The 25,858-nt window shown below is 44.9% G+C and overlaps 1 protein-coding gene across 1 annotated transcript in view; it reads left to right on the forward strand.

Moving 5' to 3' along the window:
• The window catches only part of PSMD8 (proteasome 26S subunit, non-ATPase 8), a 57,661-nt gene extending 36,235 nt beyond the window's left edge, over nucleotides 1-21,426 (forward strand). Inside the window, exons 5-7 of the mRNA XM_078661077.1 lie at nucleotides 4,031-4,131; nucleotides 5,052-5,163; nucleotides 21,212-21,426. Coding sequence (XP_078517203.1) covers nucleotides 4,031-4,131; nucleotides 5,052-5,163; nucleotides 21,212-21,349 — 351 coding nt within the window. The 3' untranslated portion in view covers nucleotides 21,350-21,426. The remainder of the gene's footprint in view (nucleotides 1-4,030; nucleotides 4,132-5,051; nucleotides 5,164-21,211) is intronic.
• Nucleotides 21,427-25,858: the final 4,432 nt, after the last annotated feature.

Genomic DNA, 25,858 nt, shown 5'->3' on the forward strand with positions numbered 1-25,858 from the left:
AATAGCATTTAAGGCAACTTCGACCCATTCCTGGTCACTACTAACACCACTTTGCCTTCTTTCACCCAGACTTAAGCTGAGTTTCAACAGGAAGCCAATCGTCAAATTTCAGCCTATTAAGAGTATTCCATTCTATGGGGGAGGCTACTTGGGCAAACTGGTTCTCAACCTGTTTGCTCTCAGACAGCACAAAGTATTGTTTTAAAAGATACTCAACTAAACTAAAAACTGCTTTGACCATTGAATTAGATTTTTTAATACAAAGTGGAAAATAATTTTAAATGAAAGCTTCATGATTCTCTGAAGCAAAGTTACAGAAAAAGCATGTTTCAATAATGGGACCAGCTCATGGAAAATGCACCTTTATGTATGCAGTGGGAAACTGCTTTTGAAACCTGTTCATTACAGGAACATACTTTTTCACCCTAGCTTGTCCCACTTTGTAAATATGAAGCAACCAAATCTGCGGGTGTAAAATGCAAAATTAGCTTCACCATGCTAATTTATAAAGTGTTTTCCTGTAGAGCAAAGCACTTTACATTGCCATGTGTCACTGTAGTGGTGAAAAACTGTTGGCCCAGTCAGAGTACATCGATGCCTCTGGAGGCATACACTTTTGTCCTATATTTCAGTGGGCTAAATATACATTAATTCCTATTGCAGTCTGTTGAACCCTAAACTCCATATTCTGGTGGGAATTGGTGTAGCCATCTGGTCTTTTGGGAACAGCCGCCAACAGAAAATTACATCTGTTCATATAGTTCTATTTTTTTTTTTCTTCCAAATAAAGAAATGCATCTGTTTATTTCCAACATAGAAAAGACAGTCCAAAGTAGTGACAGAATATCCATATAACTCAATTTCAGTCTGGATGGTGTGTACATGGCAGCCAGAAAACATATCTGAGACTTACATTAGTCGATCAAGTACATGGGTATAATATCTAGTAAATGTCATGCATAGAGAATTGTTTAATAGAGGTTTTGGCATCTTTTCTAGTTTTGAAATAGTATACTTCTTCTCCCACTGTTTGTTCTAATAACCAGAGGTTTTCAAGATTTGGTCTAACAGAGTTGAGCAGCTACCACATTTAACCATGTATAAAGACTAAGCCTGGACCTGAAGTGTGTCCTGTCAAGGACCCGATAACCACATCCCTAAATGGCACCATTGACTGCATTATGGGGGTCTCCTGTTTGGTTTTTTTTTAGGTTGGGGGACATTTTACTCTTTGTGACTGGAAACTCTGCTCCCGGGGCCCCCGCCCACTTTGTTGTTTAGCCTTGCACTAAGAGCCAACATAATTGAAAAGGCTGACCATATGAAAGCAAGGTTACTATGTGGTATATCGTTTAATTTTGTTTGCCATTGATGTTCCTTTAAGCAAACTGGATGGGACTATTCGTGAACATCACAGTGAAGGACATGACCCATGCAAAGCCTAGTAGGATAATAGCCATAGGACAAACGTTGCAAAACATCTAACCTGTGATTGTTGTAAGAGTCTTTTGAGGTATTTCTCATCTCTGGAAGATTATGGTTATCTGTTTTTCTTTAATCCTATCACAAAACTCTGTGTAACTCGTACTACTCTATGTTCCAAAAAAGGGTTTGGTAAAGAGTGTAGGTAGAGAAGAGGGTAAGACTAAACCAGTAATATAAAGCCATATACCCAATCACTCAAAACTGACGTTTTAACCAGTAAGGCAAGCTACTGAAAGGTTTATAGTTCCATGGTGTGTATTGTATGAAACATTTTTGGGAGATTGAAGATAACTTGCATTAGAACATTGGAATGTTGAGAGCTCAGCTGAACACAGTGGAGTGGCTCAGGGCCAATAACGACAGGTATAGGCCTGTGGCTCCAAGATTACAGTGTTTGCCTGTTTCTACCATTTTAATTTAGAATGTTCGACCCTCCTTGGTTGGAATGCTATAATAGCCTAATGCCCTTTTACATTGAACTATACTTGTTAAAGGCCCTTACCTGTATACACATTACCAAAACATTGTGCTGTATCACACTATCCTTTAGAGATCACCTTTTCCTTTGAAGTGCACAGACAGTTTTGCTGATCAAAATAATATAGCACACAAATGATATTGTGGGGAAATCTGGTTTCAGTGAATATGTATCATCAGTGCATCACCAAGTAAAAGTGTTTTGATCCTATTAAAATCTTTGTTTCATCACACTTCAGAATTATAAAAAATGTGCTTCATTTTTACTTTACTAATTGCTGTCATTATTCTGAAATGTGTACGGTTAATTTGCAAGTATTTAAATGTCGTTGTGTGTTACAAAAATGATCTCCTTCAGCCTTTCCTTTCACACCATCTGTACTCCAACAAGATTGTCGCATATTTCACTTTAAAACCTCCCTCTCATTTTGCTGCCCAAGAAAGAAAAGTAAACGCCAATCTCCATGTTAAAAAGAATAAGCAGCAGAGTCTTAGAAGATATATCCTGACATGTAACCTCTGTATTTGAAGCGCAACAAAAGAGACAAGTTAAATACAAAATGTAAAGGCATCTTTATTTATTGCTCGTTCGTGACCCACCAGAAATCTACTTGCGACTCACCACTTGGTCGCAACCTGGTTTGGGAAACAATTATATATGATCATTTATTCAGTTGTACGTTTTAAAATGCCCATGTAGTTGCAGTAATTGGTTCATTGCAATGTTAGTTACGCTTGCTGGAATATATATATTCATGTTTGTTTTCACATTTGCTTGCATTGGTTTTCTAGTGAATACTTTTCAATAATGAACATGTCTTTATAGCACTGTATATCTTAATGTTTGTTATTATTTTTTTAATAGTATGCCATGTTTCACAGAATATAAGTAGGTTAAAGGCAGAGGGACTTCATTATTGTTAATTCTGAAAATGTTCCACAGTGTTCAGACAGAGTATATAAAATGGAACAAAGCATTGTTGGATAAAGAGGAACATCGATCCAGGGACTCCCGACTGAAGGTCATGAAGAAGCTGTAAACACCTTTCCTTGTGGAAGGCTACGGAAAAGGCACATGTAGCCTTCAGTTAGGTTAACTGTCTGCTCAAGGACACAGTAGTCACTGAGGTGCAGAGACGAGAACAGCAGCTGTCTTCTTTTTGAACGCTGCTTCTGTTATTCAGAAAAAGTATGCTGGTGGAGGCCATCTATGAAACTCTTATTTCTCTTTTGTTGTTAAGATCTGCTTAGTTAGCTCAGGGAAAAGAGGAGTTTGGGTTATCAATGTAGGGAATGTATAAAATACTGTCAAAATGTTAGAATATTTTCGGTAGTTCTGCCTAGTAGCAAACATCCTTGCAAATGTTTATTTTCATAATAACTATTTGTGTGCACAAGCATAGTATTTTAATAAATCTATAAAATATAACCTTTTTTTCCTATTTGTCTTGAGTGTGTCTAATAGTAGTTGAAAGACCGTTTGAATTCTACTAACTATTCCTGTAAAACTCATAAGATTGATCTTTACCTAATAACCACCTTACTCAAGTAATGCTCAGTGAAGTGTGGGAGTTTGCTGTCCTGCAGGTTCTCAGTCTCATATTGGCACACAGACTAAGTCTTTAATGCCAAAGGTTCTAGAAAACTTATTCCCGGGCAGTGTTCTTGAAATACTGAAAACATATTGGTTCCTTTCTATGTAAATGACAGAAGATGCATAATTCTTCCCTGAGTGCTTGTCCTTGGTGCCCGTTACTTTTTTTATGCATTCAAACTATATATATATATATATATATATATATATATATATATATATATATATATATATATATATATATATATATATATATTTTTATTTTTTATTTTTTTATTTTATTAACATAAGTTCGGAGATGGCATACACATTGTTGTGCATACAATAGTTTAATATTTTGTACTGAATAATCAAAGCAATAATGGAATCCTCTGTGACTACGATAACCATGTTTAAACCACCAGCTGGCCTTTTGTGCTTGAAAGTAATTAATTTGGCATTTTGATAAGGCTTTGTATATTTTCTTTCTTTTAGTATTTGATGGAGGGCAGTTACAACAAAGTTTTCTTGGCGAAAGGAAACATCCCTGCTGAAAGCTATACATTCTTTATCGATATTCTTTTAGACACCATTAGGTGAGTTCCCAGGCTTCTCAGTAGACTAGACTCATGCATTCTCTGCTATTGATTTCTTTGTACATGGAACACGTGATGCACAGTTTCCTTTGGTACGACATGGAGCCAGTGTGAAAGGTTTGGTGTGAGTAAAGTGATTTGTCTAATGAAATGGAGATGGCTAAATTCAATTCAAATAGCAGGTACAAGTTCTGGTATGGGTGTAGAAGTTACTGAAAAAGCAGGCACAAATTATATTTTGGGATGCTAGAGATTTTGTGGTGACTTCACAATTCTGCATTCCATAAAGAACAAGGCCCGACAGCTTGTGTATTGGATCATTAATAGCTGGCTTTAAACAACTTTGATCTGTGTAAGAATACAAAATCTGTAACAGTATGTATGGGACTCATTGATAATGAGAACTTAAAGCAGGGGTCTCTAACCTTTTGTGTAATAAGACCTACTTATGTTCAATGATAATCATCCAGAGCTCCTAATATTATTAGTGTTGTACTAATGACCACATCAGAGTATTATTGGCCACCATATGTAATATTAGTAGCAGTGATCACCCCAGTGCATCAGGTAGGGTAGCTAGCAGTGATGTAAAATACATGGATAGTATAAAACCGCAACTGCTACTGGCACAAAAAGAAGAACATTAATAATAAGTCTCCCCACATTATTTCTTCCTAAAACTCAACTTTAAATACATTTTGGAAATTCTGCCATTTTTCTCCAGGCATTCGCTTATGTGGTCTGAAAATACAGTTTTGGCATAAATGCATTCATTTAACCAAGAAAAAAGGAAGGTTCTAAATTAGTAGGCTGGGGTGCACATAGGAGAGGTACATAAAGGTAGTGGAGAGCTACTGGTTGGAGAACCTTTGTTTGCATTACATTTTTTTTCTACCATGCTTGTTTCTTTTTGACTTCAGGGATGAAATTGCTGGCTGCATTGAGAAGGCCTATGAGAAAATCCTCTTCAATGAAGCCACCAGAGTATTGTTCTTCGATACTCCTAAGAAGATGACTGAATATGCTAAAAAGGTATGTGACTGTTTTAATTATACTGATTGTGAGGGAAACATATTTATTTGTCCAAGGGAGATCCATGATTGTGTGAAAGTATTCTTTAAAAGGTTAATTTTATTGCATTACAAGCCCCCCCCCAATAAAGCACCATTTTTGAATATTAATCTTAGAAGCTGCTTCACATATACACCAAATCTCCACTGTGTTAGACAAGTTGTGTCTTTTAAAGGAACATCATAGGTGTTTTGTGTATTTGCTAATTACTTTGTGGTTCGCGCTAGTGCTGCATGTTCTTTAAGGTAATCCATCTGAGTTGTGTATTAAAGTTCAGTATTATCACGGCAATTACTCTATACATTGAATAATTTTCCCTTGTGCACTACATTTCTTTGAATTTAGCCTTAGTGATATTTTCATTTACAAAATGTACATTGGGGGAGACATGGTCTTTCAACCATTTCCCAGTGAAGTGATAGAACTTTCTCTGCTCTAAGAACTCTTTTGATTTCCTTCCATTCTCTGCTTACAGATTTCATTTGTCTCTTCAAGTGCCTAAAATAAGGTCTCCTTTCTGCCACACATTTAAATTTCCTTTTCTGTCTAAAACCTGTCTGCGCTTCATGGGCAATAAATTGTAAATTGATACTTGTATAGCGCACTACTCACCCGCAAGGGTCTCAAGGCGCTTGTACGAATACCGCTGTGGAACCCATCCTGGCTTTCCCTGTGAGGTGTCCACTCCTGGGCACCCCCAAGGTGGAGGCCAGGCATCCTTAGCGTTATGGGGCCGTTGTGGAGATTAAGCAAGCTATTGCCCAGAGTTGCAGAGTGGGACTCCATGATTGGAATAGGCACCGAGGCGAGAATTATCAGATCTGAGGAATTTTGAGCCCAAGACCCGTCGAGGTGGGGAATTGAACCCTGGTCCAGGGCTAGACCTCTGCATCAGGGTCTGCTGCTCTAACCATTGAGCCACACTTCACTTTAATAAATTGTGTCCTAACCTTGCTGAGTGGTACGTTCGTCTCAGACTTGTGGTTTATAACAGATGGATACATTATCTGAATATTGTATTACATGGTCATTTGTTTATGTTTCTGCGAAGAACCTTTTTATGTAATACAGATGTATTAACCTAAAGACGAGGGTTATCCTTCTGTACTCAAAGCCTTTTACTTTTTTATGTTGACATTTTGTTTATAATGGACGCTCCTTTCCATATACTCTTTATATTACCAATATTCAGCCATCAGGCTGGATCCACTTTTTTTTGTTGAAACAGTACTTCTTCATGTGCACCTGCAGCTGTTTTCGTCCCCTCTCTGTACTGCAAGGCTCCATAAATGCTGACATCGTATATCTTGTGTGATGGCGTCACATGCACTGGTGATGGCACATCATTATTTTCCATTTCCTAATTGAGCCAGATGCGAAGTTATCCTTTATTCATGTCCAATTTTGTGACAAAATTTCTCCTCCTAATTCATTATGGTTTAAACCTTGTTTATAATGTCATCAGCATATGTCGTAGATTAATTCTGTTGGTGAGTGCCTGGGTTCCTGAAAATAACGTAGCTACTTATGGAATCTGTGCTTCATTGCATCCTAAAAGCATTGTAGAGCTCTTTCAACACATGAAGTCAGCTCCCGGGTTTTTTGTTTTCATAACCACCCTGACAAAGTTACACGTTATAAGTTTCCCATGTTTCTCCTGACCTAGTGTCAAGAAAGGTATTTGGAAAGGAAGATTGTTGCCCTAGTACTACACTGTAATGCAGTCTGTCTTCTGTCTAGGTATTCACATGCATTTTTGAATGGCTGTGAAAAATCTGCTTGAGCCTTTGTGGTCCCTCCAGGGAGCTTTAGGGCGAAAGTAGGAAAACTACTCAACAAAGTATGGAAACTAGCTTTGAGACAGCTGATGTGGCTTTCTCTAAAGTGTTTAGATTGGTATTGAGGAGGCATGCCTGAATGTGCTCCACACTGAAATGTCTGTCTATCCATACAATGTCTTAACTAAAGTCCTCCAACTGGGGCAAACATCTTCTGAACACCTTCTCACATTTAACGAGGCACTAGCTCGGGCTTGGGCCAAACCTTGTTCTGGCCCCCAGTCAATCAATAAATTGCCAGGTGCCATCACCCAGCTGCTGATGACCCTACTTTTCTTTTGCAAAACCCCTCACCGGAAAGCTTACTGGTGCAGGCTTCTATCAGTCGATCTAATCCTAACACAATTCCCACCACTCCCCCTTCTAGGGAATCTAATTCAGCAAATGTATTTTCTTTTACCCCCTTGGCCCTCTGATTTCTTAACACCAACTGTTTGTGAGGTGCTACTTACTTGCCCTTTGGGATTTGGTGGCATAAGTCTCCTTGGCGTGCCCAAAGACATTCACCCTGTGCTATCGCAGGCAAATTCGCAATTTGTTGTGGCTTGTACACCACTGATTCCATTGGGCAGGCCATAGGCACCAGCATTGGCATTGGCCACCATTATTGGCTGGTTTCTCTGAGTTGTCAGTCCTTCCTGATGCATATGCCCTTTGATGATACTTGCCTGTTTGGGGATTAAGCAGATTCCTCTCTCAGGAGTTTTAAGGAATGCTGGGCTACTTCTCATTCTCTGGATCTTTCGGCCTCTCCTCGGCAACTGCATCTGTTCCATTGGTCCTTTTGCGACTTTGTCCGATGCATCGCTTACCGCTAACTGGTCCAGCACCAACTGGGAACTCAACAGTTTTATGTTGGAGGCTTGACACCCACTGTCCCAGTAGCCAAGATCTGTGTGCTGCCCAGCCCACCAAGCCCCACCATCTAAGCATACCTTTTCTAGACCTGTGCCCTCTCAATGCCTTTCTCTAGAAGGAGAAATTCAAACTGCTTACTCTAGCCCAGGTCTTGTCTACCCTCAAATCTTGAGACTGAATGGCGGCATTGGACCTGTAGGACACAGATTTCCATGTACCGGCCCAGCCGGCCCATCTGCGCTACCTGTGGTTCATCGTGGGACACGAACATTTTCAATTCAAAGTGCCCACCTTTGGTCTCAATAGTGCCCCTCAGATGTTCATCAAAGTGATGGCAGCACACCTTTAAAGGTCAGGGGGGGCAGTCTTCAGACGACTGGCTTTTGAAGGAGAGTTTGTCCCAGACAATTGTCAACCACATCCAGACACTGTGTACCTCCTCATCTTTGGTGTTCACTATGAATGAGCTGAATTCACACCTGACTCAGGCTTTGATCCTGATCCTTCTAATCCAGATCGATTTTTAGAGAGAGTCACTTTGAGACTGGGACAGATGGCCTCCTGAATGCTGCTGGTCAAGCATTCCAGGTGACATATGCAGGCCTTGTAGTGGGATCTGAAGTCCCATTGGACCTAATATCAAGGGGACTCTCCGACCACATTCAGATTGTGAAAAGGCAGCAAAAAATCTGCAGTGGAGGTTGCTGTACCGTGATCGGATTAGCAACGGGCCCCTTTCCCTGACTGATGCATGACTTCTGGGTTGGGGCGGCCATCTTGGCATAGGTGGAACTCCAAGGCCTTTGGTCTCCGGCAGTGTCCCAGCTCCACATCCACCATCTGGAGCTGAGGGCGACCTGCTTGGTGTTGAAAGCCTTCTTTCTGTCCATCAAGGGAAGGCTGCTAAAGATGCTCATGGACAACTCAACAGGCATTATGTACCGCAACACACAGGACGGGGTGTGGTCATGGACGGTTTGTCAGGAGACCTTGCCCCTCTGGAAATGGCTGGACTGCCAAGGGATTTTCCTGGTGGTTATCCACTTGGCAGGGTCCTTGAATACCATGGTGGACAAGCTCAGCCATTGGTGCCTAGCGGACCACAAATATCCGTTACATCTAGAGGTGGTGCAAGGTTTCCTCTACAAAAGGGGAGAACCTTGACTTGATCTATCGGTCATCACTTAGATGTCTCAATTTCTGCACTTTGGAGTATCTGTGTCTCGCTTGCAATCATGTTCCGCATTGAGTGGAACTTTGGAATCCTTTATGCCTTTCTACTGATACTATTCCAGCCCAGAGTTCTCAAGAAGATCGGGGATGACCGAGTCCAAATCATCCTAGTCTCTCCAGATTGGGAATGGAGACTTTGGGACCCAGAATTTCTTTGCTTGAACACATGTCCTCCTATCAGGTTCCCAATTTCCGCACCACCACCATCCCACAGGAAGACTTGCTGTTGTAGCAGTAGGGCAGGTGTCTGTATCCGGGCCTTCGTAAACTCCACCTTCATGCTTGGAGATTGAGTGGTGACCGCTGAACACCTTTGACCTTCCTCCGGAGATGGTTGATCTTATCTTGGTACTTGGTAGCCAGGCATCCTAGACTAAAATTGCAGACCCCTGTTATTGGGACACATTTGTGGCTTGGGGCAGCACACACCAGATTAACCCCCTCCAGGCCAAGTTATCTGATATTCTGTTATTTCTCCTGTCTCTTGCAAAGCAAGGCCTTGCTTTGGAGACAGTTAAGGGTTACGTTTCAGCCCTTTTGGGCTTCTTACGATTTTCAGATCAGCCCTCATTTCTTAAGTCACCAGTTATGATGCGATTTTTAAAAAGGGCTTCAACATATGTTTCCGCTTCTCCCTTTGTTATATCCCTACAGTCCTGATTTTTCTGATTTGCACTCCATTAGAGCTGCTTCACAGCTTTCCTTTACGGTTTCCCTACTATGAAGAATGTTCCTCACTGCCATCATCTCAATTTGGAATGTGAGTGCACGTCCGGCTTTGTGTCCATACAATTCCTTATTCCTAGACAAACTGGTTATGCATACTTTGGTATCCTTCCTACAAAAAGTTGTGATGCTGTTCCATGTCAGTCAAACCATCACCATGCCTGTGTTTTGTGGCCAGCCTCGCCCCTCTAATGAGGAGGAGATACTCCATTGCTTGGGCCCCAATAGAGCTCTGAGCTTCTACATAGATCATACCAAAGACCACTGGGTGGACGATCAGTTCTCTGAAGGGGGGGAAAAAGGCAAGGTAGTGCAAGAGAGAACCTTTGCAGCTGGATTTTGCTCTAGATTAAGGTCTGCTATGCACTAGGCATAAAGTAGCTTCCGGAAGGACCGCATGCTCATTCAACCAGGCCCAAAATTGCTACAACTGCATCAGCAAGCGCGGTCTGTGTCCTGGATATCAGTCAGGTGACTACGTGTCGTCCCTCCATAAGTTCTATAAGCACTGTTGCCTGAACAGTCTAATACATTGAGAGAAGCATTTTGCCGGCTCGTCCTGCAGAACCTTCTGGTTTGAGTCCATTCATAGGCCCCCCTCCAGATAAGTACTGCTTTTGGTATCTGTTCAAAAAATGGGTAATAAGAAGCTAGAAGTCTATGTCAGAAGAACAAGTTACTTACCTTGGTAACGCTTTTCTTGTGGATACTCTACGTAGCCGCATATTTCTCGCCGAACCTTCCCTCCTCCCTGATCTGTAATCAAACTCTAGCCATTAATAAGAGCCCAAGTCACACAATCTGCACACTGTCTACCAATTTGCTTCTGGGTCTCTGCCTTTGAGGGCACAGACAATCTCAAAAGCACCTGACCGCGCACAGGAGTGATGCCTATAAAGGCGCCTCATGTCATTTCTGGAGTGGAACAGCCGCAATGTAGAGCAGCATGGCGCCACCTTCTGGTGCGCAGAGGTACTACTGAAAAGTTTCTGGATTGGGTCTGATGCCTGGGGAATATTCAGAAGTCGAGGGATTTGTGGCTAGATAGTCTCTAGCAGAAAGAGCATTACCAAAGGTAAGTAACATGTTCTTCCAATTAGTTCTTCTAACCACAGATTCCTCACCTTTTTAATAGATACCCAAGAAGTACCTTTAAAGGAGGTGGGTCTGTGTAATTGCTCAGATCAAATTGCCCTGCAATTCTGAGAGGATGTAGTTCCCTACCCATTTGACCAGATTGTCAAGACAGTAGTGCTTCGTAAACGTGGGCATTGATGCCCATTTTGCAGCCTGACAGATAATCAAGATTAGGCACTCCTTGTGCCAATACAGTGGTAGCTGCCTTGGTTCTAGTGGAATGGGTCTTTTGTCCTTGTGGAGGCTGCAACCTGGCCAATGCTTAGCAGATCTTAATGCAGCGGACTATCCACCTTGACAGATTACATTTCTGCACTGCTTTGCCTTTCTTTGCCCCAGAGGCCCTCACAAAAAGCGGACCGTTCACCTCATGGTCTTTAGTGCAATCAATTTCAAAGCTTAAGTCTCTCTTTGAGTCCAGCCAATGGAGCCTCTTTTCTTTTGAAGAGTGCAGCAGTGTAAAGAATGGTGGGAGAGTTCTGGATTGCCCAATGTGAAAAGAAGTCACGACCTTTGGCAAAAAGGCCTCCATGGTCCTCATCACCACTTAATGTGGAAAATAGCTGTTGTAATGTGGCTGCACCAAGAGAGTTTGAAGTTCGCTTACTCGACTAGCTGAAGTTATCGTCACCAGGAACACATTTTTGAGAATCAGGAGACATAGTCAGCAACTGTGTATTGGTTTGAATGGTGTACACGGGTCAAAGTGAGAACCAAATTGAGATCCCTCTGTGGCATCACAAAAGGTTTGGGAGGAATATATGTTTCAAACCCTTATTAGACCTCTTAACACCTTCGCCGCTCTGCACATTCCCCTGCTGTGCTGGGGGTATGGTGGATTCAGTGCATTCATGACGAGCTGGGCTCGTCATGAGCGTGTGAGCGCCCTGCTTCATGACGAGCCCAGCTCGTCATGAGCGTCGAAGGGGTTAACAACCGGTGATTTAAACATGGGTGGCTGATCCAGCAAATACAAAAGGGCAACATATAACCTTTAATGTTGCCAACTGCAAGTCCTTGCTGGGCAAGAGATCAAACAAATAAGATATCTGACAGTTTGGTTTGTAACTGGCTCATATGGCAGGTGTCGTACCAGGCCTCAAACTTGTCCCAGAACCAAGCGTCGACTGACTTTGCAGAGGGATGCATCTCTGCGAGGATGACATCCATAACTTTAGAAGGAAGATTGCACGTAGTCAACTGCCACCATTCTTTCTTTCAGCCTGGAGGGGCAGTTTGTGCAGGTTTGGCACCCTTTCCAGCTGCTGCGACAAGAGAACCTGCCGACATGGTAGCCTGATTGGAGGGCAGATTCTCATGCTCAGAAGTTCCAGGTTCCACACTCTCCTTACCCAGTCCAGAGCCACTAGGATGACCCTGACCCAGTTGTGCCTTATTTTCTTCAGGACTCTGGGCTAGAGAGGTAGCGGTGGAAAAGTGGACATGAATCCATTGCTTCACTCTCTCTGGAGTGTGTCCCAGATGGAGAGGCTTCTTGGACACTGCAGCACGCTACCATTTTGACAATGCACATTCTCGACTGTGGTGAAAAGTTCTAGCCAGGGTAATCCTCATTGTTGGAAGATGGCCTGTGCATTACTCAAGGTGTAACTGCCATTCGTGATCTGCCAGACACTGTCAGCTGAGTTAATCCAGCGTGGCATACAAAGATCCCACCAAGTGGGTCACGGCCAGGAAAACACACTTGACGCTCCAGCTGTCTCAAAAGACGAAGTTCCTCTTGGTACAAGAACCCATCCTATTGTGCTTGTTTCATTCCCACATGGCGGTGGGGTTGTCTATAGGAACCTGAACAAGACCTGCCTTTGAATGGAAGAAAGGCTTTCTGTGCATGGCAAATGGCCTACAACTCAAGCGAGTGGCTATTGAGACTGATCTCTACTGGACTCCACCACCCCAAGATGACTTCAGCATCCCAGCAATGGGTCACCCGACATTGTCGATGGGCAGAATGCAGAGGCCTGTAGGCCAAGAAGTATCAAGGCTACTCTCACTCACTAAGGCCTAGGACCAAGGCTGAAACATGATCATAGCCCGAATGTCCTGGACTCATTGTGGTAGAGAGAATGCCCAAAACAAGAGTGGCCCTAATGTAAGCGAGCCCTTGGAAAGGTGTGACTTCAGCATGTTGATTGTGAACCCTAATAAAGCCAGGAGCTTCGCCATCTGGAGGTAGTCCACAACTGGCTGCTGACTCTGCCTTCAGCAGGCAGTCATCGAGGCAGGCGAAAACTGGAATCCCCAAACTCAAAAGGTGTGCTGCGACCACTGCCATCACTTAACACGCGAGGGTCACTGGGAGAACCAAAGTGGAGCACCACAAATTGAAAACACCCCTGGCCTACCTTAAAGTGCAAGTAGTGTCTGTTGGATTGCAGGACAGGAACGTGATAGTCAGCATCTTGCATTTCCAAAGACACCATTCAGTTGCCAGGATCCAGGGCAGACGGAACCTGGTAGAACTTGAGCATCTTGAAGTTGTCCTTCCTCAAAAAGGCGTCAGGGCATGGACATCTAAAATAGGACAACGGCCTCCCTCCTTTCTTTGGCTTAAGGAAATAGTGGGACTAACAGCCAGTCCCTATTTGGCCAAAAGAAGCTGCTCCTCTTGGAGCAAGAGGGAGGCGTACTCCTCTGAAAGCAGCTCTGATGTGGGTGGAAGATGTAGTGGGTCGAAATAGAATGGCAGAGCATTGCCCAGATGACTGATGTGAAGAAGCTACCTTCCTGATGACATATGTTACCACCCTTGGAGAAAATGCCTGATCTTGCCTCCCACGGAGTGGTCCTGTGCCACTAAGGATAAACTGAAGTGGCTTGGAAGCTGGTGCCAAAGGGGCAGAGGACAGGGAAATTAGCTGTCCCTTGTGAAGTGAACTGATCTGCTTGATTAACTACTGCATTCTGTCCATCAATTGTGATTAACTACTTCAACAGGGCTGTGTTGCCTGTTGTGGTGGTGGTGGTGGTGGTGGTGGTGGTGGTGGTGGTGGTGGTGAACCTTGGCGTTGCCGGTATGCCAAACATTGGGAGTAGCCTCAAAAGCGGCATAATAGCTAAATGAAGTGTCTAGCCAGAGCAGAATGGCTTAAGGAACACACTATTTCCCTGCTCTCATTGAAGTGTTCCAGCATGGAATTGCCTTTTTGCCAAACAGGTGAGATCCACAGAATGGCACGTAGGGGCTGTGGATGTGATCCAAGAGTGACGCGAAAGCACTACCCTAGTGGCGACTGCTTTCACCAAGCAGTCTGTTATATCCAGTCTAGAATAGTTCATATATTTGGCTGCATCAGGACCATCCTTGATTGGTTGAGCCACGTTCACCCGAAATTCCTAAAGGACTGCGGGAACAAATCTCACTAACCGTGTGCAATAAAGTGCAGGGCTATTGCCTCAGGAAACATCCAAGTCTCTGATGTTTCAGTTCTCTTTGACTCTCCGTCTAGGGGGGGGCCACATGGTATGAAATGGGATTCACCCTGCTGGTGGAAGCCTAAACCACCAGACTTTACTGGTGTGATGTGCTGCATCAAGAAGTAAAGTGTTTCCCGGTTAAGGCCTGTGGTGACTGGCTACCTGCTTGTTCACTTGGTGGACAGAAACGAGGCTTAGGTCAGGTGTCCACTAAGGGCAGGGCTTTAATGAAAGGTAGTAAAGGCTCAGAGAAAATCAGCTCAGTTTGTAAAACATTTGTTAACACGTTACTCTTAAATTTCACAAATGACAGCTGTAAGTTTAATACCCCAACGGCGTGTCTTATTACCTCAGCAAATAAAAACTGTCTTCCATTGATGGTCCAGGTGAAGAACACAACCCAGGGTCCAGTGAAGTGGCCAACCTCCTGGCCGCTTTCAAATCGATGTATAGATTGTCCACATACTGTGGGGTAAAGTAATACCAATCTCCATTGTCCTCTTCAAAAGCTGATTGACTCTGATAAGAGTCTTGACCGAAAATTTGTAGTGATGGAGCTATGAGGTGAAAGCATGGCTCTGTCTGAGTACAATTAAACTTGCGCAGCTTTTTGTTGGGGCAGCTTCAGAATGGAACTGCAGTTATGGTCAGGATAAATTCGGCTCCCAGCCGAATAGAACTATTGGGACATCGTATTGCTCTAGTGCCATTGGTGATGTCCAAGAGACGGGTGTGGATTTTAGTGCTGGATTGGAAGTCTGATCTGATGTCTGAATGAAACCTAAAACTGGTTGGAGAGGCACAGGCTGTGCTGATGCCAGACCTGCCAGCAGTAACCTGAGTGGAGGCCTCTGTGGATTCTTGAGGCCTGAAGGCACGCAAAAGGGAGCTGGAAGCATGCCAAAGATGTGCAACAAAGCCTTCATAAATTCCTCCATCCATCTGCTGTGATGTTGCTGATCACCTCAGAATCTTTGGGTACATCAGGACCTGTTGTGGGATTTGCGTCTTGGTGGCAGCCCTGGGGCGAGCCCAAGAGGCGTCCTGATGTTCATGGAACTTCCCTGGCTGAGAGTGGTGGGCTGGAATGAATTCCGCTTGGTCTTCTTGTGATTCCAGTTTGACTTACCAGATGTCTTGACCTGTAATGAGGACCTGTCTCTGGAACGGTCTGACCCAAGAGCGGTACTAGGTCTGCGCCCTCGACTTCGAGCAGAACTTCTGTGACTTTCTTTGGTGTTCAGCAATGCATGGCTGTACTTCATGTTCCTGGATCGCTTTCAGATTCATAAGGGCACACTTGCTTGCAGGACTTGAGTTGTGCCCCAAACCCAACCACTAGAGTCATACCTCATGGGGATCTTTCACAGACATTTGTTTGCATTATTCTCTACATGGTTTAAACCCTGTATTTTTAGGAGAGAACATGTTCCCTTGCACACTGGAAAAAAAAAGAATTATGTGAAAAGAGGAGTCCCCTTGCTAAAGGAAAGGCATCAGACTGGATCCAGAAAGTTTTTTTTTCGTCAGCAGTACCCCTGCACGTCGGTAGGCATTGTCGTACACCTCTGCGTACATCGCTGGTGTCGTCGCCGAGATGACGTCGCTGGAGCTACTTAGACACGCCAATGCGCGCTGACGTCCATTCTTTCTTTTTCTGCGCCAAAAAGTGCAGATCCGAAGAGATCGGTAACCCCAGTCACTTTTTGACTGAGTTTTTGGGGAATTTTTGTCTCTGTTTTCAAGTATATATATATCAATCTACATGTGCATAGGGTTGCCCAGTATTAAGTCCTGCGCGGCCTGTCCCCGCGCGATGTTAGTGACGGACCCACACTGTGCGTGTCTCTATTGCCTGGGGTGCGACCACGAAACAGCCATCCCCGGCTCCCTCCCCAGCCTGGGACAGGTGCCGGAAGGGTGTTGACCAACGCCGTTTGGGAATTTCTTTGCCTTTGTCCACACGCCTCTGTATGTTACACCTGTTCCACAGGCTATGGGGGACTGGGAGGAGTCTGAGGACCCTCTCACAGCCTAATGCAAGTGAGACCCGGACTGGGATAAGGATCCGGGGGATGTAGGTGTCCAGGATTATGCTTCGGAACCTGGCGCACTGTCTCCTTCTAGCGTGGCTACGGAGGTGGGTGAATAATATTATATGGTGTTGCGTAGGGCAGCCGAGGCTCTCCACCTCGAGCTCCCTACTGTGGCTGTCAGAACTAACCTCCTGACAGAGGTGCTTCGGCCAGCTTCTGCTTCTACGGAGCCGCTGCTGCCTTTTAACAATGCACTCTCAGATGTTCTTTTCGGCACCTGGTCCAGGCCCAACAAAGGGGCTCCTGTGGACAAGAAGGTGGCCCAACGCCATCGCCCAGCCCCAAGCGACCCCCTTTTTCCTCTCCCAACACCCCATCCCCGAGAGCTTGGTTGTCTAAGCCTCTGCGTCCCCAAGGGCATTCCCTTCCACTCCTCCGGACATGGAATCCAAGAAACTAGAGCAGTTTGAGAAGAAGATTTTTCTGCTGCTGGTTCAGGCCTGTGGTCTTTGAACACTGCAGGTCTCTTGGGCCGTTATTCCCATTATGTGTGGGATACGGTTGCGCAAGTGCTGCCTCAGTGTCCCGTTGAGACTCGGACAATACTTTCCCAAGCTATTTCTGAGGGGAGAGACGCAGCTAAGTTCATCATCCGTTGTGGTCTTGACACTACTTACTCGCTGGGCAGGGCAATTTTAACGACAGTGGCGCTACGCCGTCACGCCTGGCTGAGGATGATTGGCTTTTCTGGTGATGTTCAGAACACATTGATGGATATGCCCTTTGATGGCACTCGCCAATTCGGCGATGAAGCAGATTACGCGTTGAAACGTTTTAAGGACTCACGGGCTACAGCCAAGTCCTTAGGCCTTTTGGTCACTCGCGCTCCTTCCGCTTCTGCTTTTCGCTCCTTTCGTTACCAAGGAAGGGGCGCCCGAGTACATTTGTTTCAGAGCCACAGGCCTGCGCAGCAACCGTCTCAGCGCAGCTGCGGACCTGGTACCCACAGAGGCGGGTCACGGGGCCAGCGTGCCGGTCAGTCCACCATCACCCCCTGCAGCCACTGCCTCCAAACCTTCCTAGTCCGGTGTTTCAGGCCCACCAGACGCCATTGGGGGCAGGATTCACCATCACCTCCACCACTGGCGCACCATCACATCGGACAAGTAGGTTCTGCAACTTGTCCGAAGGGGCTACTCCCTCCCCTTCGAGACTACCCCTCCAGCCATGCCACCACATGTCGGGGATCACTTGACACTTCTCCAGCAGGAAGTTACAGCCCTCTTGGCCAAGGGGCCCATAGAGCGCGTTCCGGCGCCAGAAGTAGGTTGTGGTTGTTACTCCCACTACTTCTTGGTTCCAAAGAAGGACAAAGGCCTGCGTCCTATCTTGGACCTTCGGGATGTCAATCGCTTCCTCCATAAGAAGTTCAAGATGCTCACACTTGCTCAGGTCTTGTCTGCCCTCGACCCGCAAGACTGGTTGGTAGCGTTGGACCTGCAGGACCCTTATTTTCTTATCCCCGTCCTGCCGGCCCACCGGTGTTAGCAGCGATTCATGGTAGGGCAGGAGCATTTTCAGTTCACCGTGCTCCCCTTTGGCCTTACAGGCGCCCCCACGAGTGTTCACCAAAGTGATTGCGGTGGTCGCAGCACATCTGCGCAGAACACGGGTTTCAGTCTTCCCCTATCTCGATGACTGGCTGTTGAATGCGGGCTCGCCCCAGGCAGTCATCTCCCACCTCCAGACTACGGCTGACCTCCTTCTTTTGCTGGGGTTCTCCATCAACGTGCCGAAGACGCACCTGATTCCCTCTCAGTAGCTCCTCTTCATCGGAGCGGTTCTGGACATGGCGCAGTTTCGTGTCTATCTGCCCGAACATTGAGTCCTGGACATTAGGGCGATGATTCTGATCTTTCAGCCCTTGTCCTGGGTTTCGATCAGGATGACCTTGAGGCTGCTAGGCCTCTTGGTCTCCTGCTCACCAACCATGCCAGATGGTATATGCGGACTCTGCCGTGGGACCTGAAGTTCCAGTGGGCGCAGCATCAGGGGAACCTGTCAGACTGCGTCCAGATCTCGGAGGGCAATGCACAACAATTGCAGTGGTGGCTCACAAATCAGCATTGGGTCCGCGGGAGATCCCTCTCCCTTCCCCAACCGGAGCACACAGTGGTGACGGATGCAACCCTCCTGGGATGGGGCCGCCACATGGTAGAGGCGGTGATCAGATGCCTCTGGTCTCTGGCGGAGTCCAGGCTCCATATCAACCTTCTGGAGCTTCGGGCAATCCTTCTTGCACTGAAGGCATTCCTTCCCTCTGTCAAGGGGAAGGTGGTGCAGGTGTTCACAGACAACATCACCGCCATGTGGTATTGCAACAAACGAGGTGTGGTGGGGTCGTGGACCCTTTGTCGGGAGGCTCTGCGCCTCTAGACATGGCTGGAACGTCAATGCATTTCATTGATGGTTCAACACCTGGCAGGTACTTTGAACACCAGAGTGGACAAACTCAGCCACCGGTGCCTGATGGATCACAAATGGCGTCTTCACTCGGAGGTGGTGCAAGGTCTCCTTTGACAGTTTAGAGAGCCTTGGTTTGATCTATTCGCCACCGAAGAGAATGCGCAATGTCGGCTGTTCTGCTCTTTGGAATTTCCAAGGCGGCACTCGCTTGGTGACACTTTTCGTCGCGAGTGGAGCTATGGTTTATTGTACGCCTTTCCGCCTATACCACTTCTGCCCACAGTGCTGAAGAAGATCAGGCACGACCGGGCCCAAGTCATTCTTGTGACACCGGACTGGGCTCGAAGAGTTTGGTTTCCGAGCTACTTAGTATGAATGTGGATCCCCCGATCAGACTGCCTCTTCCGGAGGATCTTCTGTCGCAGCAGCAGGGGACGGTCCTCCACCTGAACCTGTCCAGCCTCCACCTACATGCTTGGAAATTGAGCGGCGACAGTTGGTTCCGTTAGACTTGCCTCCTGCAGTCTGTAATGGCATTCTGGCAGCCAGGCGTTCCTCCACTAAATCGGTATACCTCCACAAGTGAAACAAATTTGTGGCATGGTGCACAACAAAGGCTGTGGATCCCCTTTCTGTCCCTCTTTCAGAGGTCCTTTTGTTTCTTCTTTCTTTGGCAGGGCTCTGCTCTGGGCACTATCAAAGGCTACCTTTCTGCAATCTCGGCCTTTCTCAGGCTTCCTGATCAGCCCTCTCTCTTCAAGTCCCCTGTCGTTAATAGATTTCTCAAAGGCATTACTCACCTTTTCCCTCCTATTCCGTTTGTGATGCCGCAGTGGGACTTGAATCTGGTACTTACTTTTTTGATGTGCGCTCCTTTTGAGCCGCTCCACAACTGTCCTCTTCGTTTGTTGACTTTGAAGAGTGCTTTCTTCGTTGCCATCACCTCCGCTATGTGTGTGAGTGAGCTCCGGGCTCTTTCTTGTAAGCCTCCTTTTCTGTCAGTCCATCTGGACAAGGTTGTGCTTCGTACTCGTCCTTCCTTCTTGCCAAAAGTTGTCACTGCTTTTCTCACTGGGGAGACTTTCACCTTGCCCACTTTCTTTGAGGAAAAGAGGCTCCACCGTCTGGACCCAAAACGTGCGCTTTATTTTACTTAAATCGCACACAACAGTTCCGGGTGGATGACCAGCTCTTTGTTCGCTAGGTGGGTGCCAAGAAAGGCTGGGCTGTACACAAGAGAACTATCTCCCGCTGGGTCGTCTTGTGTAACAAAGCCCGTTATACTCTGGCTAAAAAGGAACCTCCGGTGGGGTTGCGTGCCCATTCTACCAGGGCGACAGCAGCTACTACTGCATTGGGGCGTAGTGTCCCCCTGCAAGACATATGTCAGGCAGCCATGTGAGCCTCGCTGCACACTTTTACTAAGCATTATTGCCTTGATATTCAAGTCCGGAGCTTCTTTGGCCGTTTTGTTCTCTGTGACTTTCTGGTGTGATCTTTGTTCACAGACCCACCACTGGGGTTGGTATTGCTGGGATATCTATTCTAAGATAAGGAATCTATCACTAACATGTGTCTTTCAGATGCACAAGTTACTTACTTGTGTAACGATATAGCTGTAAGAGACATTAGTTAGTAATAGATTCCTTACCACCCCACTCATCCTCCCCGTTCTGCGAACTGATTTCTAGGGTTAAGGTCATCCCTTTCAGGGCCCTAGTTTCAATGCACCAGTGGTCAGTATCTTGCATGGCTCTGCATTCCTGGCGCGGCAAGTCTTGTACAGAACTGACGTCAGCGCACGTGGGCGCGTCTAAGTAGCTCCAACTGGGTCATCTCGGGGACTACGACACCAGCGACGTATGCGGATCCGTACGACAACTCCTACTGACGGGGAGGGGCACTGCTGACGAAAAAACTTTCTGGACCCAGTCTGACGCCTGGGATATTCTATGGTAAGGAATCGATCACTAACTAATGTCTCTTACAGATATATTGTTACACAAGCAAGTAACTTGTGCTTCTGGTCTTTTGTCTATATTCACTACATTACATGTATGTTCCTTTAAATGAAACTGGAAGTGGGGAAAGTGTAGTACTGTTTGTCCACCAATTATATCTCCTCACACTCGAGTGATGACGGTATAGTTTTTCATGGTCAGTTAATGTATAACCTATTATACATAAATGCACCCAAGTATTACCCAACTGTCTAAAATGCACATCTAGTGTTTCTGAGCTTTTCTCTTGTTTCATCTGAATCTATTTCTTTTCCAGCGTGGTTGGATTTTGGACGCAAACGGTTACTACAGCTTCACTACCCAACAGCAGAAACCGGAAGATGCCACTATCCCATCCACAGAGCTCGCCAAACAAGTTATTGAGTATGCAAGGCAGTTAGAGATGATTGTTTAGTAAACAGCGTGAACTTTGTGTATATTTTTTCTTATATTCCCTTCATACATTTGGCATTATTAAAAATATGAAATCAATCCATCTTTCGGCCACCTCCCTGTTCTCGGTGCTGCTCCAGCTGGTTGTTTAATGCCCAGGTGTCCTATGACACTTGGTGTTGGTTAGAACTCTTTTACCTGTTCCAAAAAGGAGACGATTCTGGCTCTTGAAGAACACAGTATCCGCACTGGAGGATCTTTGGTCAATTGGATAAAGATATACAGCCCTTGGCTGCAACACAGGTCTCGGATGGAGCTTGCCTTCTATCAAGGAAGTGAGTGCCCTAGCTGTCTGTACATAATACCAGTAATTTACTTTTTACGACTTGCGTGAAAACTTTAAAAGGTGAGTTTGGTGATTAACATTAAATGGGTAAAGTAGAATCTGCTTTTAGGGCATTGATTAGTGTTAGATGTGTGCCTCTCCTTAAACTGACGCCTTCGCATGAGGGTTCATCTAGTATTTTTTTTTAAGTCTCTTTTTCTTGTATTTTCTTTTAGTTACAGTTGTTGAGCTATACGATAGTGCTCTGCGTCTCACATTGCTGCCATTGTTGGTGCTTCACCAGAGTTTCATACTTGACTGATTGTCTTTCCACTTGTGCGCGTCTTTTAAGTTTACCTTCTTAGATAAAGGGGGAAGTGCATATTAGCCTTAGCTGCACAATCCTTAGGGGTGTAGCAGGTATCTGTGATGCAGCTGATGCTGTAGCACTGGGGCCCAGAGGTAAGTGGCCCCCAGCATGCTCTGAACCAGCTGCATTGTATTTACTGCTGCATGTCTCCGTGATACTTCTCTGGAGGCTGACGAAGACTTTCACAGAGAACGAGACCGTTCCAAACCCAGAAAAAAGCCTATAGGAGAGCAGCAGATGGCTAATTATGAGAGAGGCTTTTGAGGAGAAAGAATGAAAAAGTGTCAAATGTGACAAAAGCATTAGAGGAGGAAAAAACAAAGTAAGGCGATGTAGGTAATCAAAACTAGTATAGCTGACAGGAAGAAATAAACAGATACAAAAGAAAAGAGGTCAAGAGGCAGTATAAAGTGGAGTTCTGCTAGACAAGTGATAGAGAAGCGAGGGGGCTAAACCTAAAGGAGAGAGAAAAAAGGAGGGAGGTGATATGGAGGGAGTGAAAATGGACCAGGAGAATACCAAGGAACGGCTATAATGGAAGAGCAGAGACTGGGTGAAAAATAGGAAAAGGGAGGTAGGAAATATAGAACTTGAGATATAAGGCGTGAGGGAAAAGGAGAAAAACAGATGAGAAGGACCAAGGGAATAGAAAGCTGGAAAGGGACAGTGTAAGTGAGCACAGGAAAAAAGACAGTGAAGACAGGAAAAATAGGAGATGTAAAGAGGGTGGATGGAGATTTAGAGGAGAAAGAACAAGGGAGCAGGGGTATTTGATTAGGTAGAGGGAAATGGAAGTTATGTTATGTATGTATAAAAACTTATAAAGCGCACTTTCACCATGCGGTTTCTTGGCGCTGGGAGGCATCCAGAGAGCAAAACGGTTTGAGAAACAAAAGGTGAAAACGGCCAAAAGGAAAGGCTAATCATGGGCATTGCGAAACAAAAGGGTTTTCAAAGAAGATCTAAACTGAGTATAGGAAAATGTGAGCCTGAACTCAGATGGTAGTGCATTCCAAAATGAAGGTGCAAGGAAAGAAAATCGTAGCCCCCCCGTTTTTCTTGCGTTTGAAGGAAGGGATAGTGAGCAGGGCCAGGCGGGAAGACCTGAGGTTGCGGTAGGGGACATAGCTGCACTAGAGAGAAGAAATAAAAGCAGGGTCGAGGCCAGCCAGCGCCTTGAAGACGATGCAGCCCAGTTTGAAATAACAGCGCTCGTCCACCGGAAGCCAGTGTAAGGATTTTAGCAAGGGACGGACGTGCTGATGTCTGGGCTGGTGAAAAATCAGTCGGGCCGCCTGGTTCTGGACCCTCTGGAGCCGGTTCAGTTGGTAGGCCGGGATCCCGACATATAGGGAGTTTGCGTAGTCGACTCTACACATGACCAGGGCCAGGGTAAGTGCCTCGGTCGTGAGAAAGCGGGCAATCTCCCGAATAGTTCGAAGATGGAAAAAACTGGAAGACACCACAGAATTAATCTGCGCCTTCATTGACAGGTCTTTAGAAATAATCACTCACTCACAAATAAGTAGTTAGTGCGAAAACATTTACAGCAAGAGAAAAGTAAAAACCATAATGACACGGTAAAGAAGAGATGGATGGAGAAAAAAAAACGAAATCAGGTTAAAAATATGGTGAAAGATTGGAGGGCAGAAGAGCAGAGGGCATAGATGTAAGGAGAAAAGTGTGATGGGGAATGAAAATAAAAAATAAATAAAAAAGAAGGTAAAATGAATAAAGGAGACAAGATAGGAAAGCAAAAAATAAGTGATAGAGAAAGATGGGAAGGGTTATAGCGAGAAGAAAATCTGGAGGAGACAGAGGGCAGATTTGAGTGTAGAAAAAAATTTGCCAGAAATTGAGTGGATTCAAAACGAGCTATGGAGGTGAGAGATTGGATAAAAAATGGACAAGATAAAACTAAAATCAAGAAAAGCGAAAAGGGGAAGAAGAGGCTGAAATGTAGCAAGGCGAGGAAAAAGTGAGACAAAGGGCAAAGAAGATGAGAACGAGAGAAAAATGGGAGCCAAAAAAGACCGGAAGAAGAAAAAGCTTGCAGAAATTGGAGAGAAAAGTGAAGTCTTGATATAAATTCGGAAGAAAGGAAAGAAGAGGCAGATTAATGGGATATTGAGGGAAAGATGTAGAAAGAAGAAGATCGAGACAGTAGTCTGAGGAAAAGGATTGACAAGGCGAGGGTCAATGGGAGAAAAGTTAAGAAAAGGAAAAGTGAAGGAGGACCGAAGGATGAATAAGTGAGCGGGGAAGAGTGGAAGGGTAAGGATGTGAGGAAGGAGTTGAGAGAGGGATAGATACTAGGAAGCGAAAGCAAAGACAGCATGAGGAACTCTGGGACCCACAAAAGGGTGCCGCTATCATTACTACAGTAGCAGGGTGCCCCTTACCTAAATTATGGCTATCTTTTATTGTCATCCAAGAAGCAGGGGGTGAATTTTCTCTGCTTGTGTTAACACTCATGGCACTCGTGCTATGCCATCGCCCTCTTCCCATGCCATCGCCCTCTTCACCCACCCTTATAATATTTTTAGTGCAGGACTAGTAGAAAATGTTGTCCTAAAGTCAGACACTGCTTTTTTATGACTGGTCATTTTAAAAATTGAGTTCAATGTACAGGGTTGCTTTTACAAATAGGAGAATCCTTCTTTGGGCAGAAAGAGGGTTCAAAAAATTGAAAGTAATGTCTTATGAGTTACGCATTGTATAATGTTGTTCTACTTACACTTCGCAATACTTTTACAGGCATACCATGTTTATACCTGCACTTATTAGTACTATTCAACTCGGATTGCAATAGAATAACCCCAAAGTACGGCTTTATGAACTTTTACCACTTTTGCTACTAGCTCCAGGGTAAGTTATACAGGAGGCCACTTTTTGTGTTCTCGTTGTTTATTTCAATGTTTTTTTATAGCCCTAACATGAACTGTATGGACATTAGAGCCCTCTTCATGCCCAAGTATGTTGGTGCAGTATACGAGTGAACATTGACCTTCAGACTTTCAGTGTACAGAAGTGGTAGGTATATATATATATATATATATATATATATATATATATATATATATATATATATATTATGAACTCTTGTGGAGTGATCCATCAAGGCAATAGATTCCTATTAACATTCAATATCCTGAAGTAGAGCATGTGTACATTATGAGCCATGTGAAGATTGATCTATCAAGGCAACACATGTCTATTAGGAAGCATTATGCATGATCATGAATTCAGTATTGGGCATTTTCTAGGAATATGTCAAATGGGCAGTGGAGACATAGTGTGCATAAGTTTAAAGGGCGACTGCCAACATTGGTAAAATGGGGGCAGCGAAGTGTCAATATAGTGCAGCGGTATGGGTGACCATTAACAGCTAAGCGCAACCTGGCCAGAGATTCTGATCTCACACAGAAATTACTCGAACCAGTGTGCCAGTGCTCATGTTGCTGAGGTTTATTAATCGCTTATGAATCACATTATATGCAAAGGTAAGACTATGTAGAGCAAGCGCTGTGAAATTATTAGGGAGCTAAGGAAGATAAACGATTTTGAGGAATCATATGCTTAAAGGTAATGAAAAGCAACTGGATGTGTTAAAACAATAGAATATGCTCTCTGAAATTAACTGATCAAAAAATTAGTGCAGGTACAAGGCAGGAAAGATCTGGTTATAGGCAGCCTGAAAACGTGACTACTGATTTGACAGAAATCATCTGGTGCTAGCCACAGTGCAGCTGCCAGGTGGAATGATAAAGCTTAAGAGGAGCTGTGACAAAGGGGCTAGTGCAGTAACCATGACAGAGGGGGTAGATGACGGGGCC

The sequence above is a fragment of the Lissotriton helveticus genome, chromosome 9 (assembly GCF_964261635.1).
Source record: "Lissotriton helveticus chromosome 9, aLisHel1.1, whole genome shotgun sequence".
NCBI lineage: Eukaryota > Metazoa > Chordata > Amphibia > Caudata > Salamandridae > Lissotriton > Lissotriton helveticus.